The sequence below is a fragment of the Trachurus japonicus genome, chromosome 9, assembly GCF_045865225.1.
Source record: "Trachurus japonicus isolate A0001 chromosome 9, Traja_1.0".
Taxonomy (NCBI): domain Eukaryota; kingdom Metazoa; phylum Chordata; class Actinopteri; order Carangiformes; family Carangidae; genus Trachurus; species Trachurus japonicus.
In genome coordinates, this window is record NC_140915.1 from 39,496,048 (window position 1) to 39,521,534 (window position 25,487).

Genomic DNA, 25,487 nt, shown 5'->3' on the forward strand with positions numbered 1-25,487 from the left:
CGTTCTTCTGCACAGCTGAATGGACAGGCTTACATAGCTTTGAATGAGAAGTGTGAAACAGTCAGCCATCGAAATCAGTGGGTGTTGTGTTTAGCAGAAGGAAGGAGATTAAAATACCAAAAAGTTCAATGAGCAGCGCGCCGTGAAATATGACATATGGAACTGACAAAACAGATCTAGCAGACATTCTTCCCCTTCAAAACTGTCTATTTCCTTTGGAAGCATGAATTCCCCATAAGGACGGTCTACGAGACTATCGCACCTCTATGGAAGTCTCATCCCGCAATCCACAGGAGGCTCTCTCTCCCTCCTGCCTGCTTCTGGTGGGCTGCCATCGTATTCATTCCCCGTTCCCAGATAGATGTTTGTAATTGGAGCTCTAATTTATGATCGGGCCTTGGTGCAGGATAATGATATGGAGCATTGTAATTTGCTGATGCAAATTGTACGTTATAATGGGGAGCCATAAAAGCCCCAGCAACATCTCGGAGACTTGCCAAACACCCTGAGCGTTCATTACAGCCCTCATTAAAACATCCACGTCGGCACTGGGAGCTCTTACAAATGGAAGGAGCATGTAATTGCTGCTTGATTGTGGTATATGTAACATATGATAAAGTGGAATTACCACTTTATTTGTCTACAGTGTCCGTGAAACTTAATGGGGAGAAAGCCTGCAGTAAACAAATCCTCAGAGCATTGTTTGATTGTTACATTATAGGGCTATTTGTTTAAAGTGGGGCAAATGTGAGTTAGGGGACAGTGCATCCAGGACAAACTAAGAGTGATGATAATCAAGGCCGGGCTTAGGGGGATAAAACTAATGCTTTTACCCATGAGAGCCTGTGTTTCATTTGGACCAACTCCAGCATGGGTGATAGCACAGAGCTTCATCTGGGAATACATTAACTGGATTTAATATAAGAAAAGATCAGTATTGTTCTTTTTCATTACCAGGCACTGAAGTCATCACCATACATTTGCTTAGAGCCGGTGGAGCCAGACTGAAAAAGGTTAGAATGTACCATTGAAATCACCTCTGGTGAAAAAAATATTTCATACTAATGTCAATTTGGGCCTTTGGGGTATAGCTTCGAGATATTTCCAATCATTGATCTCAATTCAGTCCTAATGAACAGAGTATGTGGAATGCGGTGAAGCTGAACGCCCCAGCTTTTAAGCAGCCTTAAGAGCAAAGCCAAGTGGCAAAAGCAATTAAGAGTTCATTTAGAACAACTGAACTATGCTGGGGCTGCTTTTCCTGAGGCCCGGTCAACACTAATTCACAGTGTCGCCTTTTTATTCAAATGACCTCTCCCAGAGTTCCCTTTGTGTTGGTGCCGTTCTAATGCATCTCCATTAGAACAAAACCTGAGCTGCATTGCTGGAAATGAAGTTTGCCTCCTCGACTCTGAATGATAGCGGTGTGTGCTCAGCCACTGGAAAAGGATTTTCAACCGTGCCATTCAGCCAGGGCCCCTGAAGCCTGCAGCCTTTATCTGCAGACTCGTTGATTGATGTGTTGTGGGCCCTGCTGTGGTTAACAGCAATTTTTATCTGTTGCTAGCGGCAACAGCCCAAGTCCCTGGTGCGCAGAGAGCAGCAGGGCCCAGGATCTGAGGCCGGACCGCACACGGGGATAAACAAATAGGTTTTTCAAGGCGGACAGCCCTCATAGAGAGGCCCCTGACAGGCAGCGCCCCACCCTAAGGCCAGGACAATGTCAGGGCCCCGGCCCACTCCTGCTGGGCTGGTGGTTTCCTTCACTAATTTTCACCGTGTGCAGAGCTGGTGGTACGGAGACACCTGCACACCCCATGGTAAAGTTAGCAGAGCGAGAGGCAGACAAAGGCAGAGTGACGTGGAGTCACAGAGATGCTCACAAAGATACAGCCAAGAGATTTCATGTACTGTAGAGGAACAAGCCATGGTTTTCTGTTTAAGTATAAGAATATCATTTACGCTCAATTTCTTTCAATTGCTGTGTTTAGCATTTAATCCAGTGAATCTGTGTCGTTTTGTTAAATAAAGCGTGAAGCTTTTAATGGCTTCTATTGTAATTAAGTGACATAATCCTTGTATTCGATAAAGATCTTGTAAAAAGCCTCATCATTCAGACAGGGAAGTCTATTTGCCACAATGTGGAGGTCGTGAATGCCAAATCAATTAAAACAAGGCTGTTTAAGAATGCACAAATGACTCTGAGACAGCTCTGTTTAGAGTGTAGACTCATTTAGCGTTAAATATGATTATGACAACCCGAGCAGGGGAAATGAAGTATGGGTGTGTCTGAGAGCTCTGAGCACTCTTGCTCAACCCAAACAATGTGGCTAAGGTTTTACTCCTTGACATGGCAGACATAAAACCTCCCAAAACAGACTAGTCAGATTATACTGTCACAGACAAAGCTCTGTGCTTTTATCGTGTGTGAAGACATCAGCCGTAGCTTGGCCTTGGGTGGTTTCAAAAGACGGGGAGTGGGAGACTGAGGCTCAATCACTTCATCTGAAAGGGAAGGGAGGTGTGTTGTCGTTTTCGCTCAGCTAAAACGTCTGCTCCTCTATAACGTATATCCAGCCCAGGGGTAGTGACAGAGCGGGCAGAGAGCTGCGCTGAGATTTTCTGACATTTTCCACATCTCTTGCAGCCTGTATCTCCCAGGCGCAGAGGGGGATGTTGGGCTCTTTATCAAGAAGCCCCTGAGAGGATGATAAATCGCCAGAGCCTGGGCACATCTCCGCTGGAACAACAAGCAGGTAGCAGCGCAGGAAACAAGCCACAGATATTGTCTCCCAAACAGAGCTGAGGCTATAATGAAGCTGCACAAAGCAGACAGCAGAGAGACCGCCTGATAAACAATCCCATACCCAGTCTTCCACAGAGAGCGAGATAGCAAGTCTCAGTAGCTGCTACGTATCGCTGCTGGACTCAACGGTCAAGAGATTAGCCCCCACCCCTGAATGGAGGATGAAGGGTTGGTGGGGGGGTGGAAGTGTTTTCACATCTACCAATGTCATCAACAGAATAAACACACCATGTTTGGGAGGATATGAAGTAGTTCATAGTTAGCCTACCGAGTGAAATTAGATTTTTGAGAGGATGGATAAAGGCACTGGATTCAAATCTGTCACACGTCTATTATCTTTTTAGCTTCTTTGTGTATTTTATTATGTTTTGTTCACACAACAGATTATTACAATGCTGTGTTGATTGCTGTCCCATCCCTTGTTGTGGCCTGTTGTCATGGAAACAGAATTAAATCAGCCCAGTGTCAGCAAGTTATTGCTTGCAACCTCTGCTTGTTCATTTATGGATAAATTGATCAACATTACATCAGCTTTCTAATGGATGACTATAACCTGGATAAATAGTAATTATCGACAGACACCTTGATTAATTACACCGTCTGTGTTCCCCTTAGCAAGGATGGAAATGTATATGTGTCCTCTTTTAACACATTTGCTGATGTCAGTGGAAAAAGCCCATCCAATTAAATGAACAAAAGGACAGACTGCAGTGTTTCCTCTATATTCACTGAGCATCACTGCTGGCACTGCCACTAAGTTTTGGAATGATCATTGATATCAAAAGGCACCTAATGAACTGTGTGAACACAACAAAACCTAGCGCTATCTTGGAATTGTTTTGTGTCATAAACTAGTGCATCAAACATATAATCCTGTCTACAATGAGTCTAAGGTCATTTAATTTAAACCTATTCAGCACAGCAGTAGTGGTGCTGGAAACTCTTGACCGCCAAGGAGACACCTGACTTATATTATTGTATGTGCTGGAGTTTTCAAGTGCAACTCCACTCTTTGATGAATTAAAACCAGCAGACAATGTGTTGTGTATGCAGTATTTTAGCGTGGTATAAAGGTATGGGGGCAATCCATTCACTCACTAAAGCTTAAAGAAACACTTCTCCACATTGTTGTGTAAACCATTCAAATGAGGCCGTTCACGCCTGGCAGGCAGAAGAAGAAAGGAGACATATGGAGGCATAAACAAGAAGAGGCTTTATCTCCCATAGATGTAGAAAAACAAACTGTCAGTGGAGATTGGCTTTTTTACCTCTTAGTGCCTTGTGACAGATAACCAGCCCCTACTCACCAGCGTGATTTGCTGATTGTTTGTGGAGAGCAGCTGTGCCCCGGGGGCCGACCAGCAGATAGGCCGGTCTGTGCTACTGGTGGCTAGTGGCGCTGTATGTGCCTCTGTGGCTGCCTCGTTGACCCTCCCACACCCCCACCCCACCTTACAACCACCCACATGCGTAGCCTCTCTCTTGCATCTCCTCTAGCCATAACACTCTCTGCAGCCTCTGGCCCGCTCCTTGTCCTGTTCTCCCTCCCATACCCACTCAGCCTCTTCCCTGGCAGTTCCCCGGAGCCCCCCGACCCCAACACCCCACACCCGCCTTCCAAAACCATCATACTGTAAAGCCTGAAGCACTTACAGATAAGGAGGCCCCAGAAATCAAGCAGGCCTGGCGGCAGAGCAGATTGAGAGTCAGAGCTCAGCACCCAGGAGGAGCCCCGAGGCTCCAACCGCTGCAGATAGCACCACCGGAGAGACAACCTGAAACTTCCTGCCCTCGTTACAGGACTTTCCTTTGCTTACACAATGCCCCTGCCCCCACACCGCCCCCACCGCAGAGCCTCCCCTCCCCTCCCCTCCCCTCCCCTCCATCTCCATCTCTGCCCTCTCTCTCTTTGACTCCCTCCTTCTTCTTTTCAGATAAAGAGAAGGCCTTGTTCCCCGCCGACTCAAACTGACAGCTCGAGCCAAAGGGCTCCACAAGCTTTTTTGGAAGGTCTTGTTTGTTTTCATCCATCTGTGAGTACGCGGCCGCTGGGGAATAGGAATGTGACATGTTCTATTAAAACAAAATAATATAAAAAAAAAAAGATCGCACACAGATCAATGCCTTTTGAAGTTAAGCTTTATTCAGCGCTTTAACTGCAGTCCTTTGAGGCAGATTAACGATGACAAACCATTTATAGTTGTTTTGTTTGTCGGAATGATTGCTTCCAAGCTGCAATAAGAACTGCCATATGCCACTCATCAGCTAAAAGTAGCACACTTTAAAGAATGTTCCTCTTATGAGTTCCCCTTTAAGTGAAGGACATAAAGGACGTCTCTATTACCCAGAGACTAGACACATCACTGAAACAACGGTGGGGTGTGGGGTGGGAGGGGAGGGCAGAAATTTACGGTTCGAAAACGCACTGGGCCACGGCAACAGATGCTTTCACCGGATAAAAATAGTCCTGCACTGACAATTTGCGAGGTAGTGTATGTTTGAAAGGACTGGGATGATGTTTTCCAAAGCGTCACTAAATATTCCTTTCGGGCACATTTACCTTGAACAACACTCTACATGTTCTATGATAAAGACCATCTCCCCACTCGTACTAAGGCGCAGTCAGTTCCAGCAAATCATAAGATATGTTTAACTGCTATGGATCTTCCTGAAGGTGGAACTGCACATGCATTTGTCTCTGAGAGATTGTATTTATTGCAGGAATGCAGGGGCCTTTAAAAGGCTTTTAGGCATATTGTCTGATATGTGAGCAAAAGGATCCTCCGCTGACAGTCACTGGAGGAAGACATAAAACTCTGACAGCCAAATTGCAGCACCGTCGAAAGGCGCTGATCGATGCCAATAAAACGAGGCTCCTTTCGCCAAGGTAGCGCAGGACACCTTCCCGCAATTTAATCAGTCAGTCAGCCAGAATTAATGTTCCTAATATCATGATTTCTCCATTACTCTATTTAACATAATTAAAATGTCGAGCGCCAGGGCCATAAAGCGGGTCGTTGGAGATTGTAATTCTGCCGTAAAGCTATGAAGCATGAAAATGTCACTTACCGAGTAGCCGCGGCCTGACAGCGAGTGAGTGGAACTCTGTGGGGAGAGAGAGGAGAACAGGGATGACCTTTAAGGAGCGTTTCACTCGCTGACACAGACATGATGAAGCAGTGCTGCTTTAATATCAATATTCACGTTAACCTTTTACCCGCCCTGCCATGTAACTCCCACCCACCACACATCACTCCCATACATTCTGGCTTACACCTCCGGGGTAGCTGAGCCACCCCTCTTTAAAAACAATCACTCACGTCCTGCTGACAGACTTCATTTCAGCTGTCATTAAAATACACCGAGGAAAACTTTAATTATTTGTTAAGATTATAATGAAAATACTGAACAATACTTATTCTCAGTATGTGTAAATGAATTTCAAACACAGTAACATTGAACTGTGCATGCTGTAGGGGGCTTCCTGTAGTATTCTGTGGTATTAAATGTGCTTTCTTGCCTGCCCTCCTCTCCAGGAGCAGACAAGAAGTGTGGTGACTGTCGCTTGACAAGGACTACAGTTGTCTTTACAGTACAACAGGGTAAAATACACACTTTAAGCAGCGCTATGTCCTCGTAGCAGGTTGGAAGATACAGTGAGTCTCTATCAGAAAGGCCCAAGCCAGGCTGGGGCTAGTGGGGCTAGCTGGTTAGTGTGCTAACATCAGAGGAAGACAACAAAACTTTTCCTTTAAAAGATGTTTAAATTCTTGCCTGCTGACTTTTTTTGGAGCTAAGACAATTATTTCTCATGGTTATATAATATAGATGATAAATTACAGTGTAGGTCAAGATTATGTGTCACTAACTATTGGTTTTACTCTGCTTCCCCTGTCTGTGTGAGTGCCACACAGTAAATCCCTTATCCCTTGGATTAGTAGACAAAATGGGAAAAAAACACCCACATGTAGATTGTTGTGTTGAGTGACTGACAGCTCAGGTAAGCAGCTAACTGAAGATAATGGCTTCTCCTCTTATTCCGTATCATATTATAATATTCCAGTTTGTGTTTGCATTGCAGTCAGAACACATAATAAAAGAAGCATCAACTGGCATTAGCATAACTGGGTAGATATTTCAATTTATGCAATCTGCATATATATACTGTGGTGCATATACAAGGTGAATATAATAACTCAAAGAGAAAAAGTATAATAATGTCTATCTGTACTTAAACTATCTTTCACAAAATACTGTCAATTTATTTTGTCTTTGTTTTGTAGGTTCTTTTTTTAATGGTGTCTGTCACATTACAGAAGCAAACCGAGCGTTTGTCTTAATGTTATATCAGCCCTGTTTGGACTCATGCGGGAGGCGTTTTGGCCCATCAAACTCCTCCTGTGTTTCTAATGCAGTCCTCTAAATGCTGAACAAGAGCAGGATGGAGACAGAAAAGACTTGGTTTTGTTCTGTTCTCTGGCTCTGACTCTGTCTGTCAGCGCCCAGCACGAATACCAATCTCCAAATCCCTCCCTCCACTTCCACTTTTCACTGCTTTTATTCCTCTGTCTAGATTGGCAATCTCTCCCCCCCTGGTCTCTGGAGGGGACTTTTCTGCTAGACCAATTTCATCCATAGGTCCACCTTCAATCCAAACGACCTCCCCCAAACCTTCACCACCACTGCCTCCTCCCTTGTTTTGCACCCTCCCATTGCCCCTCATCCATTCTCCCACACCTGCTCTAGGCCTCAGCCCTCATCAACGCCTGTGTGCCCCTCTGATTTGCAGGACGGCTCCTGCGGTGACGATTAGGGAGGAGCCCTGCCGTGAACCGGAAAGCAGGCTCTGCGGGAATCAAAAGGCTATTCCCACTCTGCTCAACCCCTCCGCTCCCCTCACTGCCACAACCAGAGAGGAGGCCAGGGCGGTGGGGAGGAAGAGCAGCACAGAAGGCAAAATCTTTGGACACAAAGGGGCCAAAAGTGTATTCCAGTGAGAATGCGGTCTGTTGTCTGTCTGTACATGAGTGCACTTAAATATGTGTGTGTATACATGTGTTTGTGTGTGTGAGTGCATATGCACATAGGTGGTGGGAGGCCAAGGCCATTTGGAATTAGCCTTACTATGTAGAGTTCATTCAACTTGCAGCATTGTGAGTAGAAAGAGAGGCTTATTTAAATGATAATGAGGGACAATCCATTGGATTTAGTGCCGGTGAAGGGAGGAAAAGAGGGGAGGGAAAGGGGGGATCCATTAAAACGCCAGCGGTTCATAAGCCATAGGGTCGGCATACAGCTAAACACTCTCTCTTAAAAGCCATTATACATGGCTCTCAATGGATTTCTGCAGCGCTTAGGACTTCAAAAGGATTTAAGAACCCGCCCCAGAGAGGGAGTGTGGGGGAGGGAGGACAAAATGTGTGTGTGTGCGTACATGTGTGTGTGTGTGAGTGTGTGTGGTGACGGTTATGGTGGTTGGTAGTGTGAGGGAGGGTGCGGATGCCGGCGGCATTTAAGGGTTAACTAAACAGCCCCAGAGAAGAGAAATGTTGCTAAATCCACCCCCTAATCCTCTCCCCATTTCCATGCTCCCTCCTCCACCCATTAAAAAAAGAAGAAAAAAAAAAGAAAAAAGAAAAACATGGCGACAAGGGGGGAGGGTCCAGTCCATCTTCTCTCAGCCCAGACTATTGGTTTTTGTCATTGCACGGAGGGCAAGAGGCAGGCCGATCAGAGCTCACTGGAGCGTGATGAGGAGAGGACGTGAGTGTGTGTGCCCACTGTGGCAGGAAGAGCAGGTAGGTGGGTGGGTTAGGGTGCATGTGGGTGGGTGTGGGAGGATACAGGAGGGTGTTAAGGACCATGACAGCACCACAACTACCGCCCTCTCCTCTGCAGGACACAAATGCATTGGAACCCACCCCCTCCACCACCTCACATTTCCCTAATCCCTGTGTGGCTTAGTGCCGGGGCCCCGCTGCACCGCAGGCACAATTACCTAGTCAAAATAAACAGATAAAGACCCAACCATGGCAATGAACAAACAGCATCCCCTGCAATTTTTTTACCCCCTGCTTCCAAATTGATGCATGACTGTTTTTACAGGCGGGCAGGCGGGCGCGTCCGCATGTCGCATTTGTCTCTATTTCCTTTGGCGGTAAGACAAGAGAAATCCATTTTACTCGTTGCCGACGCGGCATCATTAGTTAAGAGCTCTTAAAGCTGGGAAGCCACTTTGATGTGGTGGAGCGTATTTTACGAAAATTAGCAGTGCTCTCAGTGCGGTGGCGGAGATTTCATGGAGCTGAAAAAATAAGAAATATAGGGGAGACAATGACACGGTGTTGGTAAGGAATCATTGTGTTTGTGTGTGCGTGTGTGTGTGTCATGTCCAGGCCTTTACCGGGTGAAATACAGCAGCCAGCAGGGAAAAGGACAGACAGACACACAGGCAGACAGACAGACAGACAGACAGGCAGGCAGACAGACAGAGAAAGGTAAAGACCGGCAGAGGGAGAGAGATGGATAGATATGGACCGTGTGGCTACAGCGATCAGCGTCTGTGCACCATTTATTTGGCAGCAGATTAGAGAGACATGCCACATCTAACACCGTCGCCGATTACAGCGTGCAATTTTCATCAGTGCCCCCCACCCCCACCCCCATCACTGCCAGACCCACCACCTCCACCACATCCACACCCCCACCCCCACCCCCACCCCCACCCCTCCTTCTCTGTGCTTGTCGTATATCCCTGTCAGAGCTGTCAACTGGCGTCGGTCTTTTATCTGACAAGCCCGCCTCTTCCTCCTGACTTTTTCATTAAAAGACAGCCTTTTACACAAATTCAAGAGAAATGGTGCGAGGGGAAGAGGGGGGACAGTGCACAAGAGAAACAGAGCAGTGAGGCTCAGAAAAAAAGAGGATGAAGATAGGAAAAATTAGGCCGGGTGATTTTTTTTCTTCTTTTTTTTTTTCATTAGGCTGGATTTTCAATTGGAATGCTGAATAGCTTAAAACAATGTATTTAATAAGTTCATTAAAATCGTTTTCTTTCCATCATTTTACCCCTGCTGGAAAAGGAAGCCTCATATTTTCCCTCCACTTTTTCTCTCTCTCCCTTTCTCCTCTTGTTTTCGTCAGCTAAATGAACAGTCTGATTGAATTTGGTTAGGTTTGGGAGGCCTGCTTGACAGGCATTAGTTAGGAAGCATATTTCTACATTCATTTAAAATGAGCCGCTTGGGATTTTGCATAAATTCTCATTACTTCCTCTGTATCTAAATTGCATTATTTCATCCCCTATGCTGAACCAGTGCCTTGCCTCCATTTTCCTTTGCCATCTACTCATCCTCTAAATGGGCTAGCATATGGATGCCGGCGCAGCGATAATTGGAACAGGTTCTTTAACTCGTTCCACGCTGGGGTCGACGAGGTCGGCCCACACCTGGCTGAACTGCGTTAGGTCATGTCTACATTTAACTGCGGCATACTTTAAGTAATGCCAGGCCAACAAGGTGATGCTCATTTCCTGTCAATGTGTTGCCAGCCAACCAGTCTTTTCCCCAACACACTGGGCATTTACGAGGTGAGAGCTGCACACAGCAGGAGCTACTGCACCGGCTGCCCTCTGATCTCAGCCTCAGTGCTGCTGTCGTCCATCCGCTCTCTGTATCACGTTTCAGGGGTCCTCTGCCTTGGCCTGTGAAAGTGGATAGCCTGGCTCTCTGTAGGAGGCCTGTGAAAAGCGGGGAGGTCTCGTCCAAGGTCTCACCTCGCTGAGCTGCTCCTTGGAGTTGCTCCTGTGCGGTCGGCTGAGCTCCTGCACCGTCTCGTCCTCGCTGACTTTGACCAAACGTAGCGCCAAAGGTTTGATCTACAGAGGAAACACAAAAAGGGGCAGGCATCTTATAATCATGTGCTTGCCTCTTGAACCAAACCACTATGCTCACAGCATTTCAGTGGGATAAACTGGGTGTTGCAAACTGCCCTGATGAAATTGTTATACACTACGGAGCAACTGAAAGGATAAGGAAAACAAATGATTATATAGATAATTAAATTACACATTAAGTCCACGACTGTATTATTTTACTAGTTAAATACAAATGACATGGGCATTACATTACAGTAAACCTACTCCAAAGCACACCATAGACTTATTTGGATTTTTTCAGTCATGTGCGTCATGACAGCAGTGAACATCATCGCTTTGACATCACTGCATGAAAATGAAGATGAAAGAGGAAAATGATTAAAAGACACAGACTGACAACCCCAGGGCACGAGGGGTCACTGAATGCTTTGAAAAGAATTACAATGACCTGAATCATATGCTGTGTTCCTCACAGTCACTAGACCCCAGCACAGTTAAAGGTAGAGTCTAGAGTTTTTTGCCCAAAAATAAATGCTAGACGTATACAAATGAAATCCATCTTAATCATCACCTATGAGCTTCTAGTCCTGTGTGGTGGTGATTGTGTCTGCAGCGCTCCCTCCCCTGCCTGTATTTTGGTCTTTTGCTTTGTTTTGTTGTGCATGGGGACGTTCAGTGGAGAGCGAGAGAGTCTGTGTTTTCTCTCCAGCCAATGACAGAGCTCAGGTGAAGCTACGTGCAGCCGAGTAGGAAGGCTATTAGCCCCACTAGCTGTCCGGATGTTAGCGAGTGTCTCTCTCTCAGCAGCAGCAGTCAGGACCGCAGAGAAAAAGAAATACAGTCTGACAGAAGCGCTGGTGTCTTGGACGGATACCCGGATTTCACTGACAACTAAAGCCTCTACTGGTAACAAGTATGAGGGCCATTGTGGTGAGCTAGCTCAATGCTAACTTTGGCTAGCGGTAGTGGTTAGCATCTGCCGCTAACAACCACTTCCCAGCTCATCAAAACGGCTCTCCTGCTCGTTACGACATAACAGCGGAGGGTCCCGTTGGTGGTGACGGACGGGTATCGGCCCACGGCTCCAGCGCTCCACTCGGACTCGGACTGCGGCTGCTGTCATTCCGACATCCCACCATTTAGACATACCGCTATTCCGACATGCGAACGTCCCATTCCGACAAGGCTTTCAATAAGGAAATGTGCATTACTCAACAAGTGACTCCCTTCTTTAAGACATGCTGATAGAGGAATACCCACATGGTTGTACGTTATTACGCAGCAGAGCGCAGACAGGGACTAGTCAGCCTGTCTAGCCTTTACCTGCTCTTTTTACTAAACTTAACCAACTCCTTTCTTCATTGCCTAAGCCCAACCAGTGCAAAATCTTTTGGTGGAAAAAATATTGTAACAGCCTGACATGTTATCATTGAGTTAAATTGTTGTTCTCTGTTTTCGTACGTTCATGAAGGCGAATATGCTATTAAAGGAATTGTCGAAAAATTGTCAGAATGATGGGACGTTTGATTGAAAATTAAGTGTTTCCATTTAGACAATTAGAGCCCTAGTTGGACTGGTGGGGTGTCAGAATGGCGGTTGCCCCCTGCTGTCAGGGGCAGGAGGCTACACATTTGAGACCGAGAGGAGGGGCCCAGTTTGAATGTTTTGTTTACAAACTGCAACGAACAAAACTCCAGATTCTACCTTTAAACACCAAAAGGACATTTATTTGTTTCTCATGTTAGATGTGGAAAAATTGTGTTCATTACTCCACCAGAGACTTGATTCATGCTAAAGAATATATAAAGTGGTCTTGCAGCTCATGGTGGTCCTTTAATTTACCTTAAGTGGTTTCTGAACATATAAATGCAGAATCATTAGTAGAGTTGACAGTAATTTATGAATTATCTATAATTGAATGATCACATAATCATAATACATGAAATGTAACACCAAAGCGGAAAGCTTTTAAAACAGGCATTTCCCTTGGTTTCTTGTTAAAACATGAGCAGCATTTGATTTGTGAGTTGTTTTGGCGACACTTGAACTGTTTATTCATCTTAAATGACCTCTGAAACATTAACATTAACAATTAGAATTGTTTATTGGTTAGAATTACAAGAGCTTGAAACCTGACACAGTCACTGAGGACCAGGGCAATCCATTTTATATCAAAAGTACAGACACTGCAATAAATCACACTACAAAACAAAACCATCAGTTGGACAGCTACGATTCAACCGGGGGCAGAAATTAAAGTTCCATCTTATTTCCTGTCACTCACTGGGATATATAACCGACTCCACGAGTTAAGCAGCTCTGCATAACAATACAGCATACCTACAATGGCTTCAACAGACTCTCAATGGGCCATTGTCCTTATATTCTTAACTCCAGGGAAACACAAAGTCCATGTGGTGTCTCACAGCTCGGTGTCAGTTTGTGCTTTGAGTAAATGCAAAGCAGAAGTGGCTGTAGCAAAACACCTGCAACCTCAAACCTCCTCACTGGTGCTGGTCAGACCAGCCAGCAACAGGAATGCAGCAGTAACAATTCACTCAAATCAACTGTGACTGTGTTCTACATCAGTCTTAATAATGATGATTAATGTGTCATGATCAATGGGTACGAACAGGGTAGGAGTAGGTTTGATAAAGCAATGTGTATGACAATTTGTGGGTAATTTATGGTGTTCACAAACTCACTGTTGAATTCCCAAACAATTTGAACAAATATTAAATATTAAATTCCTCACAACCAGACTGTATGCTAGTATTTAGAATTAAAAATATATTGAAGTTCTCTTCAAAAATGCTTTATGTGCACATTAAATATTGTGGAGTAATTTTGTATTTACTAATGTACTGGACTTGTGTGCACCTGATCCATTCACTTGATAATGTGGACCCTGTTAGCTATGTTGTGCTACAGTAGTCACATGGATTCAAGGCACATTACAAATTCTGTTGTAGTTTGTGTGGACTGCATTGATATGGACCAATTTAGACTGATAGCCGAACACCAGTCATTATATATATATATATATATATTACTGTCCAACTCAGGTTGTGATGAACATTGCTTCTTTACCACATTTCATAATGTTAATGCAGAAGTAAGTTTGTATTATCTTTGTCCTACAAACAGTACACTATAGAAATGTTGCTGAGCAGGTGGAAGTTTTGGATCCACTGCCTAACACTGTCTAACACTGCCATTCACTACTTCACACCTTCTTTTGCTTTGTTTTTGATTTTATTTCTGCTGTTTTCTGGTCATGACTACGGTCAAATTAATAAAGAGATCAAACAGTGGAACAAATTATCAGCTTTAAGCAGCTTTAATGTACAAATACCAGTTTGTGTGTTCAACCCTGATGCCAACATGGATGGCTTGTTTTATTGCAGGCCATCAAGACCCACAGTTGGCGTGCTTCCAAATTCCCAGCCAGATGGGAGGTTGGCGAGCTCAGCAAGGAAGGCTGTGTACTGGTGCAGCACTGGCCAATCACAATGTCCCGTGCTGCTTCACCACCTTGGAGTACAGTGGCGATGGCCGCGGGGTGTAATCCATTTGACTAGCAGTTTGCATGTAGCAGCTCCCCCGGTGGCTGGCCCCGGTCTCCTGATCTCCACTGTAATTTAAGCAGATCACTGCTACAATTAACCTTTCCCGGTAAATATCAATTATGGCCCCCGGCTGGGCTTGAATTAAAAGGGTCATCAGCTAATCTGACAGGTCCTGTACGCTACCACCTGGCTGGGAGAGAGGGAGGGAGCCCAGGCAGCAGAGAGAGAGTGTTTGTCTACCCTTGTGCCCACCAGCTCACATGCCAAGTAGACACAATTCCCTTTTAATTACCCTGTTGCCGCCAGGGCAAGCATGCTGATTGGCCAAGGGGCATTAGCAGTGCACCGAGGTCAACAGTGACAGAATGAGGGTGAGATGGGGTGAGCGTGGTGGAGGAGAGGAGGGAGCTGCCGCCGAGCAATCAGGGTGTAGAGATGGAAGGAAGAGAAACCTGGCAGGTGGGCCTAATCAGGTTTGACTTCCACCTCCACCCGCCTCTCCCTGTGCCTCGCTCTCTCTCGACTTGCTGTCAGCCTAATCACTCCTTGAATCTCAAAATAGATGGTGGCCTTTTTGATTTCCTTTTCTCAAGGAGAGCACAAAGAGAAAATTCCCCCTCGGCGTGCAGACAGGCAGGCAGGCAGAGGCAGAACGTCGAGGTACAGTCTGTGACACATCGCCGTCAAGTGCAGCCGTTGATTACTTTGTTTACCCAGCATCAGTGTTGCTGACAAATTCCTGAAGGCGCTCAAAGTGTTTCCGTCTCCTCTGGGGCCTGCAGCTACATTACCCAGTCAGCAATCAACTTGGCTATTGATCAGACCACAGCGTCTAATTAGGCACCTAGGTTAATGATGCAGCTTGCGAGGACCGTTCCCCAAGCCGCTGTTCAACGGGACAGGAGAGCAATTGATCTAGGCTGGAATTCACCAACTCTGACAAAAGATTGACAACACTGACTGCCTGTGATTAAGGCTGGGACTAATTTCCTGTCTGGGGAGGTGTTTAATTGGCCCTAAGCTCCCAACTGTACAGCTTTCATGTGTTGTTTTTTCTTTTTTGTCTACTCATTAATGGTAAAGGACAAGTTAGTGAGCTTGAGGGTGGGGCTAATGGCCTCTATTGAGATGTGATTGGTTACCAGTGGTGACACAGTTTAAGGTCATAATGCCTTTCCACTACGCTTGAGGTAATGCCTTTGAAATGCACTCTGGGAAAGCCAAGCGGGAACAGTTCTTGGCCACCTGGCTATTTTAAGGAGCCTTTTTTGTGGAGACTCAATTTGTTTAGATTGGAGGTTTTAACCCATACAGTATCAGGGCGAGGGTAATCAGGCTGAAATAGCTAGTGAACATGATTAATCTGTAGTTGTGGTTGCAGTCTGACTTGAGATGACAGACAGAACGACATAGAAAAAACATAGCTAAGTCAGGGCCTGTATTTTACATGAATAATGTACTGGAAATTAGCTCCATTAGTCTCGGTATTGAACATGTCTGCAGTCCCTCTCTGGAGGCTGCCGCTCTGTGCTCTTTAATTATCTTCAAAGGGCCCTCCAGCATCTTAATTTCCCCTCAAGTTGAGTAGTGCCGACTTGGGTTTGCTCATTTACACGACTCTAACCCTGGGTGAAGTCACAAAGACCCCTGTTAAGAAAGGACTAGTCAAGGCACTGATAGACAGTAGCGATTCACATCAGTTCATGCTAGGCTCGGCTAACTTTCCTCTTCCTCACTCTCCTTGCAGTGTGGATCAATCTGCAGCCTGCCAGCAGGGAGCTGGCTGGAGGCTGGCGGGTGATGCTTTGTTGTCTTGCTCCTTTGATCCTCCCTCCTCCTTCACCTTGCAGGAAGGTTTAGGGGGGCATCGAATGGCTGTGCGGTCTCCCACCCTTTTCCTCCTTGAATAAGAGAAGCTGTTAGTCCTGACCTCGCTTTTCCTCTCCTTGCTCCAGCTCCTCTCACTCCGCCTCGCCGCTCCCTAGCCTGCCGTCACCTGTCAACAGCACTCAGGGAGGCTGTGCCTCACCCTTGTCCCAGTGTCAATCCTCATTACTCTAGGATCTTGGACCTTGTCCCCCGCCTGCACCTTCCTTTCTAGCTGGCGTGATGCTTTTCTGCTCCTTACCACCGCGCTCAAATCTCCTCTCTGGGCTTCCCATGCACAGGGTGGGGGGGGGATGAGGGTGATGCTGGAAAGGGAGCGCTGGAGAGGACGGATACAGATCCTTCCTCTAATTTGTTCTGAAAAGTGTCCTGTGCAAAGGACCCTCACCCCCATTAACCCAGCGACAGGCTGCTACCGCTGCTCAGGGAGGCCTCAGCAATGGTGTGCCTGTATGTGTGTGTATGTGCGGGGGCCCGACGGTGCAGCGGGCAGAGGCACCTCGGCGCTGAGTGCCGGGCTCCGGCACCGGCTCAATCTATCGGCTCATTATCCCCCCCGCCCAGGCTAGGGTGCAGACAAGTGCACTTTAGGGCCACAGGCCAAATTGATTCATCTGCCTTCATTTTCTTCAGGCTCAGAAGTGGCAGCTGCTCGGAGGCAGGGGGAGGGAGCTATAAGATGGTGAGAGACAGAGACAGGAGAGAGGGAAGGAGATAGAGTGTGGGATAGAGTGAGATGTAGTAGGGAGGCTTCAAGAGAAAGAGGTGTTCCTGGCTTTGTTCCCCATCCATGTCTCATTTTACTTCCTCCTCCCTCATCTCCCTCTCTCTCTCGCTCTTCAGCTCTCAGCACAACCAACACCTCCCTCCCTTGAAATTGCTATCAAGACATGCACTCACTCCCCCACCAAGTCCCAAGTTGGAAATTAGCCCAAGGACAAGCTAGTGGATTTACTACAGGGAGAGCAAATGGATTTTTGCTTTTATTTTGACGAGTCCCAGTGTATCCATTACGCCTTTTAATCATACATTATTCATGGAGTTCGTGTTATAATAAATGACCACATAAAATGAGGTACACATATTATACAAGGCCTAAAATGCCCCCATAACTCTCTCTCCTAGTGCACTCAGAGGCACATCACATTTGTGCGCTGCTTCACAAATATGAGCTTGTGAAATCACAGCAAGTTGGTGTTTCTATTCCAAGCGATGGCACAAGGACACGACAAGAGTTGGCAGATTAAAAGCAACACTTGCGTGTAAATGAGGTACGGGGCAAACAAATTAGAGGGTGTGACCTATTAGCTGTGCAGCATGTGTCCTGCGCACAAAACTGCAGTGTAGAAAGCTGCACAGCGTAAAGCTAACCGGGGTGGCCACCGCGACCGCCCAACACTGTAACAAAGCAGTCAACGTGAAAGCAAAACCGCCTCCTCGGCCTGATTCCCAGCCAACAGGGACCTGGGAGAGCCTGAGTGTCCCGCAGGGCCCTGTCTGGAACAGATGAACTGGGGAGAGGAGCACTCCCCGTGGGCCCCAGGTCTCTCCAATCACTCTCACCATATGCCTCCTGGGGGGACCAGGGAACAAGGCAAGAGAGGAGGAGGGGGGGAAGGGGTGGGGGGTGGGAGGTGCACCTGCTCCCAAAAACGAAACCATCCCTCAGCACCTGTCCCGAGGGTTCACTGACAACCGCAACCGACACACACACACACACACACACACACACACAGACCTCACCTGTCAGCCAGGACCGTAGGAACAGTATCTGCCCTGCACTGATAAGCACAAGGCCTTACAGCAGAAACACCCCGGCCCCCTCCTCCCTCTCCCCACTCCCACTCCAAGGCAAGCATTTCTCAGAGCTCCCAACAACAATTAGGCCGATGATGTCAAAATGCTAATGATGTTATTGGAAGGAAAGCAAGAGAGCAATGCTGTGGATCTGCGTTTTGCTCTTCATAGCTGGGGCCAACATTATGCAGATCTCCCTCCTCTCTTGTTGCTGTGTAAGAAACGCTCAGCTTTGATTTCTGTGTACACTATTAGCGTTGAGAGCAGTGAGTGCATTTTGCAACAGATTTATGCATGCTAACAAGCAAAATTCAAATGGTGTTCACTTTGGAGGTTGTACCACCATTTTTTTTTTTTTTTTTTTTACTTGACATGATTATTTGCAAGTCAAAGTTCACTTTGGCTTTCAAAAATGAAGGCACATTCAAAGTTGCAGTAAAACAACTTCAGGTTGTGGTACACGCTATTGGAAATGCCACATTTGCACTTAGTGAAACCTTTTTTGGAAAATAAGAGACAGAATGATTTATTCATTCATTTTCAAGTGTGTGCTGCTGTACCTCTCAGCGCTGTAATTATCTCAGTAGACCTTTCAATCACCAGGAGTATTTTCAAGATAATGGGGAAGTGTAGAAAAAGATTCATACAGTATATATGTTTATATTCTCAACCCCTGAATAGCTGCAGCAGAAAATTAGTATTAACCTTGGGAAAAAAAGCAATTTAATAATTTGAATGTATTGCACACATGTTAATTTGAATTAACTTGGACATAAAACTTTTTCAAGGGTTAAAAACCACTCTTCCATAATTAATGTCCTCTAATCACAACTTCATAATGGCATTGACATCCATTCCATATTCCAATTGCCACACTAAAATGCTATAGATAACTTAGCAGAATAAAGGATAATAAAAATAGAATTAAATATTTACAAATATTAGTAGTTTACCAGTTCTCGGTGCTCCCTCATCACTGCAGTTCTAATGGTGGTAAGATTTAAATTAATTAAATCAGGTTCGATGTGGTTACAGTGATTAGTGAAAACAGTGAAAAATACATGTCACCATTTACTAGGTGAAAGGTGAAACTAAAAGCACAAAAATCTGACTTTATTTATCTATTTATTTATTCATTCATTCATTCATCATTTTTCTTTTTTTCCAGCAATATTTCAACCAAATGATTGATTGTATCTTTCAGATGTCTGAAAATGTGAGATAAAATTTGCCTCCTGCTCTCAGGTCAAAGTGTTTTGCGCAGCTCAACAGTATGACCGTAATAACTGTAGGCATGCTACATCAATCACAGATTCTGCAACAGTTTCATGTGGAAAGGATTTATCAGTCATGACTCTCAACTCCTTAACCTTTAAATGGACAGAGATAAGGCTGGGGTAAACACTTTTATCAGCTGATAAGAGTCTGTTGGCCGGACAGATCAGTGGTCCAGACAGATGTCGAAATGACAGAATGGCAGACAACACACACGCACACACACACACACACACACACACACACACACACACACACACACACACACACACACACACACACACATTTTGTAACTTAAGCTCACAAGTTGGTTAAATATCACAGAAAATACAAACTCTGTAAATACTTTGGCTGATCCAGATGTAGGCCACGTAATTGAAACACTTACACCAAGTATTTAGATAGTTACAAACGAAATGTGTCTACAATTTCATTATAGTGCTCTGCCAGTGTAACACTGGATTCTGGCCACTGCGATCAGCCAGACCCGACTTTGAAACACAAATGAACAATAATGAGGATTATCTTTGTACAAATGAGAGGGAATGTCTGTCTTCATCTTGGCTTTGATAATAAACACACTTTTCATCACCAGTTACTTTCATCATTGATCACTGAGCACAACTGATCCATTTACTGAAAACTGCAGTTCTGCTGAAATACTGTAGCACCATTAATTATTTTTTAACACTTGAAAATGATCTTATTAGCAGCCGAAAAAATTACATTTTTGGAAGTGCAAAATTCACACTCTCTCCTGTGAATACAGTTGATAACTTTGTCACCCTCACACGTACTTTAAGAAATGTTTAATTTCCTCTAATGTAATCTGAAATAATTATCAGCTGGAGCAGACGTACGCACTGCAAAAAGGCCCCTTTTAACAAGTCCAAAACACACACCTTAAAACTAGCTATCATTCACCACAACATAATTAAAACACTGAAGATGAGATTGTGGGGTAAAGGAAATGAGCAAGCGATTAAAAAAAGCTAGATGAAGAACAGTCTGGAACTTCCAATCAGTCTAACTTTGGACTGTGTTCTTCAATCAGGTGAGGAAATGGCTCTTTAATGGAATGTCTGAGTAAAATCGTGCCATGTTTCTTAATCAAAATGCAGTTGCTTTGGTGCTGACCAAAGTGAAACTGGGTGATGACCAGCATCAAAGTTAACATGTGATAAAAAGTATGTGAGGTATTTTCTCCCTATAGGTAGATTTAGTTAGTAGTTGTTGCCTCTGTTTGCAGGTCCAGAACAAAAAGGGTAAAAGAAGCCCTTCGAATGGGATTAAATGATCAGTTGCATACAGTATTTTGAATGTTTTCATCAGCATGTTTAATTTTTGCCTTTCCCAATAAAAGATGGTATTTTAATCTGATTTCACCTACACAGTTAGTGTTAGGGTTAGAGCTGTCAATAACATCACAACGGAGGTCCAACCATATTTCAGTATCTATTAGTTTTTATGATGGCAACAGCTACTCGTCTGTGGGGTCTCTATGGCCAATAGATGTGTAATAAATCACAAAACTGGGAAGAGTTTTAAGTCATTGTCAAAGACATGATATTATTCAAGTTTTTTTGTTTTGTTTTTAATACAAAGTTCACTTTCATTTGGCTGTGCTGCATAGACTTAGCATGTGGGAAGATAAACATTATCAGTGCTCTCTGCCGGACAGACTATGTAATGGAAATACAGTCTCTGAATGACCTCAGACACAGCGTTGCCATGCCTTGAGTGTAATCCCTTTAACTTGGCAGTCAACACCGATATGTCTGAGATAAAATAAAACTGGCCAATAATAAAAGCCATGTCAATATATATCATACTCTATATTCATTACTCTACTGTAGTTATCATGAGAAACAATTAGAAAGCTACCTAACGTATATTGTAGTAAGCTAGGGTTAATGTGTAAGAGTGGGGAGCCAAGGCATGTCATCTCAGCAGAGGGTGAGCTTGGAGGGAAGAGACAGAAAGAGGGAGTTATTGAGGGAGAGATGAAGTTCAGGCGAGGAGTCAGGAGGCAGTCTGCAGTAAGAGAGGGAGAGACAGCCAGAGTGCTCTGGGCTTTTTAATAGGAGGCAGATGCAACACATGTAATGAATCAGCTTCGGCTCGATGCGGCTTCCCTCTGATGTCTGAGCACTCGTCCTGCCCTTGGAAAACTTCTGGGACGTTATCTCATGCCTGCACAGCACACAGTGCCAGCGAATTTTGGAGGAAGTGTTATGTGTTGGATGGAGATGGGGAGGGAGAGGTAGGGGAGCTGAAGCGTGTGTGTGTGTACTAAACCAGAGTGTAACAATGTATGTGCCGCTCTGTGTGCTTACTTGAATCTAAATTATTTATTTCTCTTATATATGTTCAAACCTTTACATGAGCAGAATCTGAATATGTCCTGTTATGCATGTTACATACAACAGATCGTTTTCTGTATCTTCATGTTATACTGCATGTGTCCAAATGATGTGGAGCACAGCTAATGGATAAATATTAACATGTTAACAGACTGCTGCTGTTCAAACAAAACTGGCAAATGTAGGTCTTGTTCATATAGTTTGATCTCTTCACTTCAGGACAGGTGGATGAGAAACAAAAGCAAGCTATGTTGTCTTGCTATTGTATTACATGTACCTTCTGCCAGCGTGTACTAGCATGTTCAGATAGCTAGCTGTAGCCCCCTGAATATCAACATGCAGGCATCAGTGTGGTAACTACTGCAGCATTGGTGTTGGCATGTGCATGCAACAAATAAATGATCTCATTGTCGACTCTTTCCTATGTGGTCTGATGTTTGTTCAGTCACCTAGTGCTCGACGAGGCCACCCGGTCTCATCCATTTCACACGATGCACATTTTTCACATCTGTAATTTGAACATGCAGCAGAAAAAGAAAAGATGTAATTTACAACAATGACTGCGTTCCATTTAGGTGTTTCAGGCCTTGCTATTGAGTGTGTTGATTTATTTACCAGAATGGCTTACTGGGACACTTAATGAAGCAAAGCTATCATTAAAGTTATTTGTTCCACCTGCTATGAAAAGTCAAAATATCTGCTGTGAAAAACATCTATTGAAATTGGTGTTGTTGTTAAAGTTTTTGTAAACAACATAATTTGTAGCATAATGATTCCACCTGGTACTAAATAGCAGTGGGTATCTTCACTGCAGACCAGCTAGTGCTCACTACACCCAGCCTTTGTATTTTCACCGGTTATATTCACAAAATTGTTCAGCCAGCAGGCTGTTGAATTTAAGTCACTTTAAGTTTCACTATTTTGTTGCACTTTTATGATTCACATTGTTTTTCACATATTTTACTTCAGTCTCAAGTCAAAGGAAAGATAAGGCAGCAAATAGTCATTTGTAAACATTAACAATAAACGTACTAAATGTACCATTATATTAATAGGTTAAATCCTAAGTTCAATTCCCTGCATTCCTCAGTTGTAGAATTTAATGAGATCTGGAGATTTACATGAGTATGTACAATGTAACAATGCCTTAATCACAATTATAAGCACAGGAGAAAAAAAAAAGTCTTGGCACACTCCTCACAATCCCCTCCAGCCAAGTCCTTCTCTCTCCAAGCAAAGAATCATGGCTCTTTTGACTTGCAGCAAATTGGTATATTGGTAGCACATCACACTGCCGTCACACTGGCTTTCATCTATCTCCATATGCAGGCCTGCATAAGGAATGTTTTAAATCCCTATAAGCCCAGATGCAGCAAGCATGCAGCTCCAGCACCTGACATGCAAAAATATGAAGACTGCTGAGAATAACGGGAGGTCAGGAGATGAAGAGAGAAGACAAAGAGGGTAAACGCACAAGAAAGAAAGAAGAGACCAGAGGAAGAGATCAAATGTATAGCGAGACAAGATGGAAGGACTGATGCATTCATCCTCACAAAACTGCAATGGCACACTTTAAGGAGTTTGTGCATGGCAGATCTGGAAGAGGAAGGCAAGGAGAGACAAAGACAACAGAGGCTGAGAAGAAGAACTATGCAGGAGGCCTCCTCCCCATCATCCAGTTGTTGGGCTGTGACATCTGACTCTTTGTTGTCAGCTCCATCACTCCTGCTTGGACCAGAAGAGATAGACTGGTTAAGGAGATCGAGCAGGAGGAAGAGGAGGAGGAGGAGGCGGAGGAGGAAGGAGCAGAGCAGATAAGATGAGAGGATTCGAAAGCTTTGGGTTGGTATGGAAATCAGGTCTTGGAAAGGGGGAAAAAAAAAACTAACGATGAAAAGCAGATGGAATCAGCCGTTGACATGACAGCATCCAGCCCAGAGAGCACAGATCTACTGCTTGTGCAATTACATGGCTGCATTTGCATCTATATGATTCCTCAAAACGCTGACATGCACTGGGATTTGAGCTCCGCTATCTGTGAGTGCCTGTGCACATCTGCGTGTGTGCATGTGAGCATATTCACTACATTAGATGATCTGACAGGCAGTGCTTGTCACAATGTACACTACATAAAATGAGGATGCAGCTGGTAGAAGAGGATCACGTCCATTGTGTTAATAGGGATAATAGTGATTTAATAAGCTTACAGGGGGATTCGCTGTGCATTCTGATTGGCAAGGCCCCTTGGATGAAGCTGTCTCCTGGATGACGCTGTCCCCTGGACTGTTCCATATGTTCCCCATCATGGGATGAACAATGTTTGAATCTGTGCCACTTAAAAACATAGGATATTATGTGACTGAATGAAATGGCAGCTTAATTTCAGATGAGCAGGACAACTCTTGATGTGGCATCGAGTGATAACCACCAGCTGTTTTGCTTAAGTCATATAAGGTGCCATCACACCAGAATTACATCATGCAATTACAATGACATTATTATTACCGTATAGATTTTTGAGAATATAATAATTTTTCCATGAACAAAGAACATTTTTCAGAGTGGAGTGGAAAATGTAAGGTATTTGGTCCATTTTCATGTAAAACAATACATCTGTCTTGTTTGTAGCAGATTGACTTGGACGACCTTCAAGAACAGTTTAAAATAGTTTTATATCTATCTTCATTTTAGAAAGTTCAGAAGTCCAAAACAACCATTTAAATGAGCTGCCTTCAACTTTTTCTTCAGCTTGACATGGGCCACCTTAAATGTTGCCATGTACATCCCATCCTACATTATGAGGAAAACCAAAGATGACCCACATTCACAACTAGCTGTCTTACTGTTGTGTTTTTCTCTGTTTGTGCCCCCCGCTCCTTCCAGCAGCGAACACTCATACATTACAGTATCCAGACTGACACTCTGCCACTTCCAGCTCCCCAAAAAAAACCTCAATGTGTCACTTCTGTCTCCTTCATGTACCCAGGCTTTGTTTGGGCTTGTGAGCGTGCATTGCTGAGGATACGTACACGCACGTGAGGCACTTTTGCAGCACCACTTGATGGCGGTAACACATTGTATTAGCAAAATATATACACAAAGACACACATGCAGAGTTGTAGAGAATACGATGTCTACAGCTTGGGAGCGACTGCAGAGCATATTCACAGCATATGAAGTAGCTGGAGATGGAGAAGCAGTAGGAGGAGTAGGAGCAGTAGGAGCAGGGGAAGGAAGAGGGATGTGAGTGGTGAATGTGAAAATGACGGGAGGATATTGGGAGGCTAATTGTCTTGAGGAGCGGCCCAGGCGACCTTGGCAGGGTGAGAAGTCAGGGGCTTTGGCCTCTCAGGGCATGACGCTGCCAGGGTAATTGTGCCACGATCTTGACCTTGCATTGCTTAAACCCGCCCTCCCTTCCTCCTCTCTCTTTCTTTATCTCTCTCTTTCCCTCACTGAAGCTGGAGAGGAGCAGGGACCTGCTCTCCACTCTAATGATGTCAGCTCCCCAGAGGAGGCGTCTGTCTGCTGAATCTCAACAGCTAGCCTTCAAAGTCTCAGTCTGACCCGGGAGCTGGAGGGAGGCCTGATCTGTCCGGTATGGTACAACCACAGCCTAAACAATCAGCATGACCAGACCCTCCTGAAGGGGGGTCACAAAGGTCCCGATCCTCTAACACGGCTAGCGTTAATGGAGTTCTCACCTAGTCAAAATGCAAAGATAGGAAGGGGGTAGATTCATGCACTTTAACAGAAATGTTCTTCAGCTCGGCTTCAAACTCAGAATCAAACTGATCAGTCAGTTTCAAGTGTTCAATTAGTTTCTGTTTGATATGGACACAAAGTCTTGTGAAACTTTATCATTTGAACGGATTAAAGAACAGTTTTATGGTGACATGGACTATTTGCTTTCA

The 25,487-nt window shown here is 44.7% G+C and overlaps 1 protein-coding gene across 15 annotated transcripts in view; it reads right to left on the bottom strand.

Moving 5' to 3' along the window:
- The window catches only part of fbrsl1 (fibrosin-like 1), a 271,719-nt gene that overhangs the window by 142,160 nt on the left and 104,072 nt on the right, over positions 1–25,487 (bottom strand). For all 15 annotated transcript variants that reach the window (XM_085787868.1, XM_085787876.1, XM_085787867.1 and 12 more), the window contains exons 3-4: positions 10,581–10,682; positions 5,876–5,911 (exon numbers count right to left, since the gene is read on the bottom strand). In XM_085787868.1, coding sequence (XP_085643994.1) covers positions 5,876–5,911; positions 10,581–10,682 — 138 coding nt within the window. The remainder of the gene's footprint in view (positions 1–5,875; positions 5,912–10,580; positions 10,683–25,487) is intronic.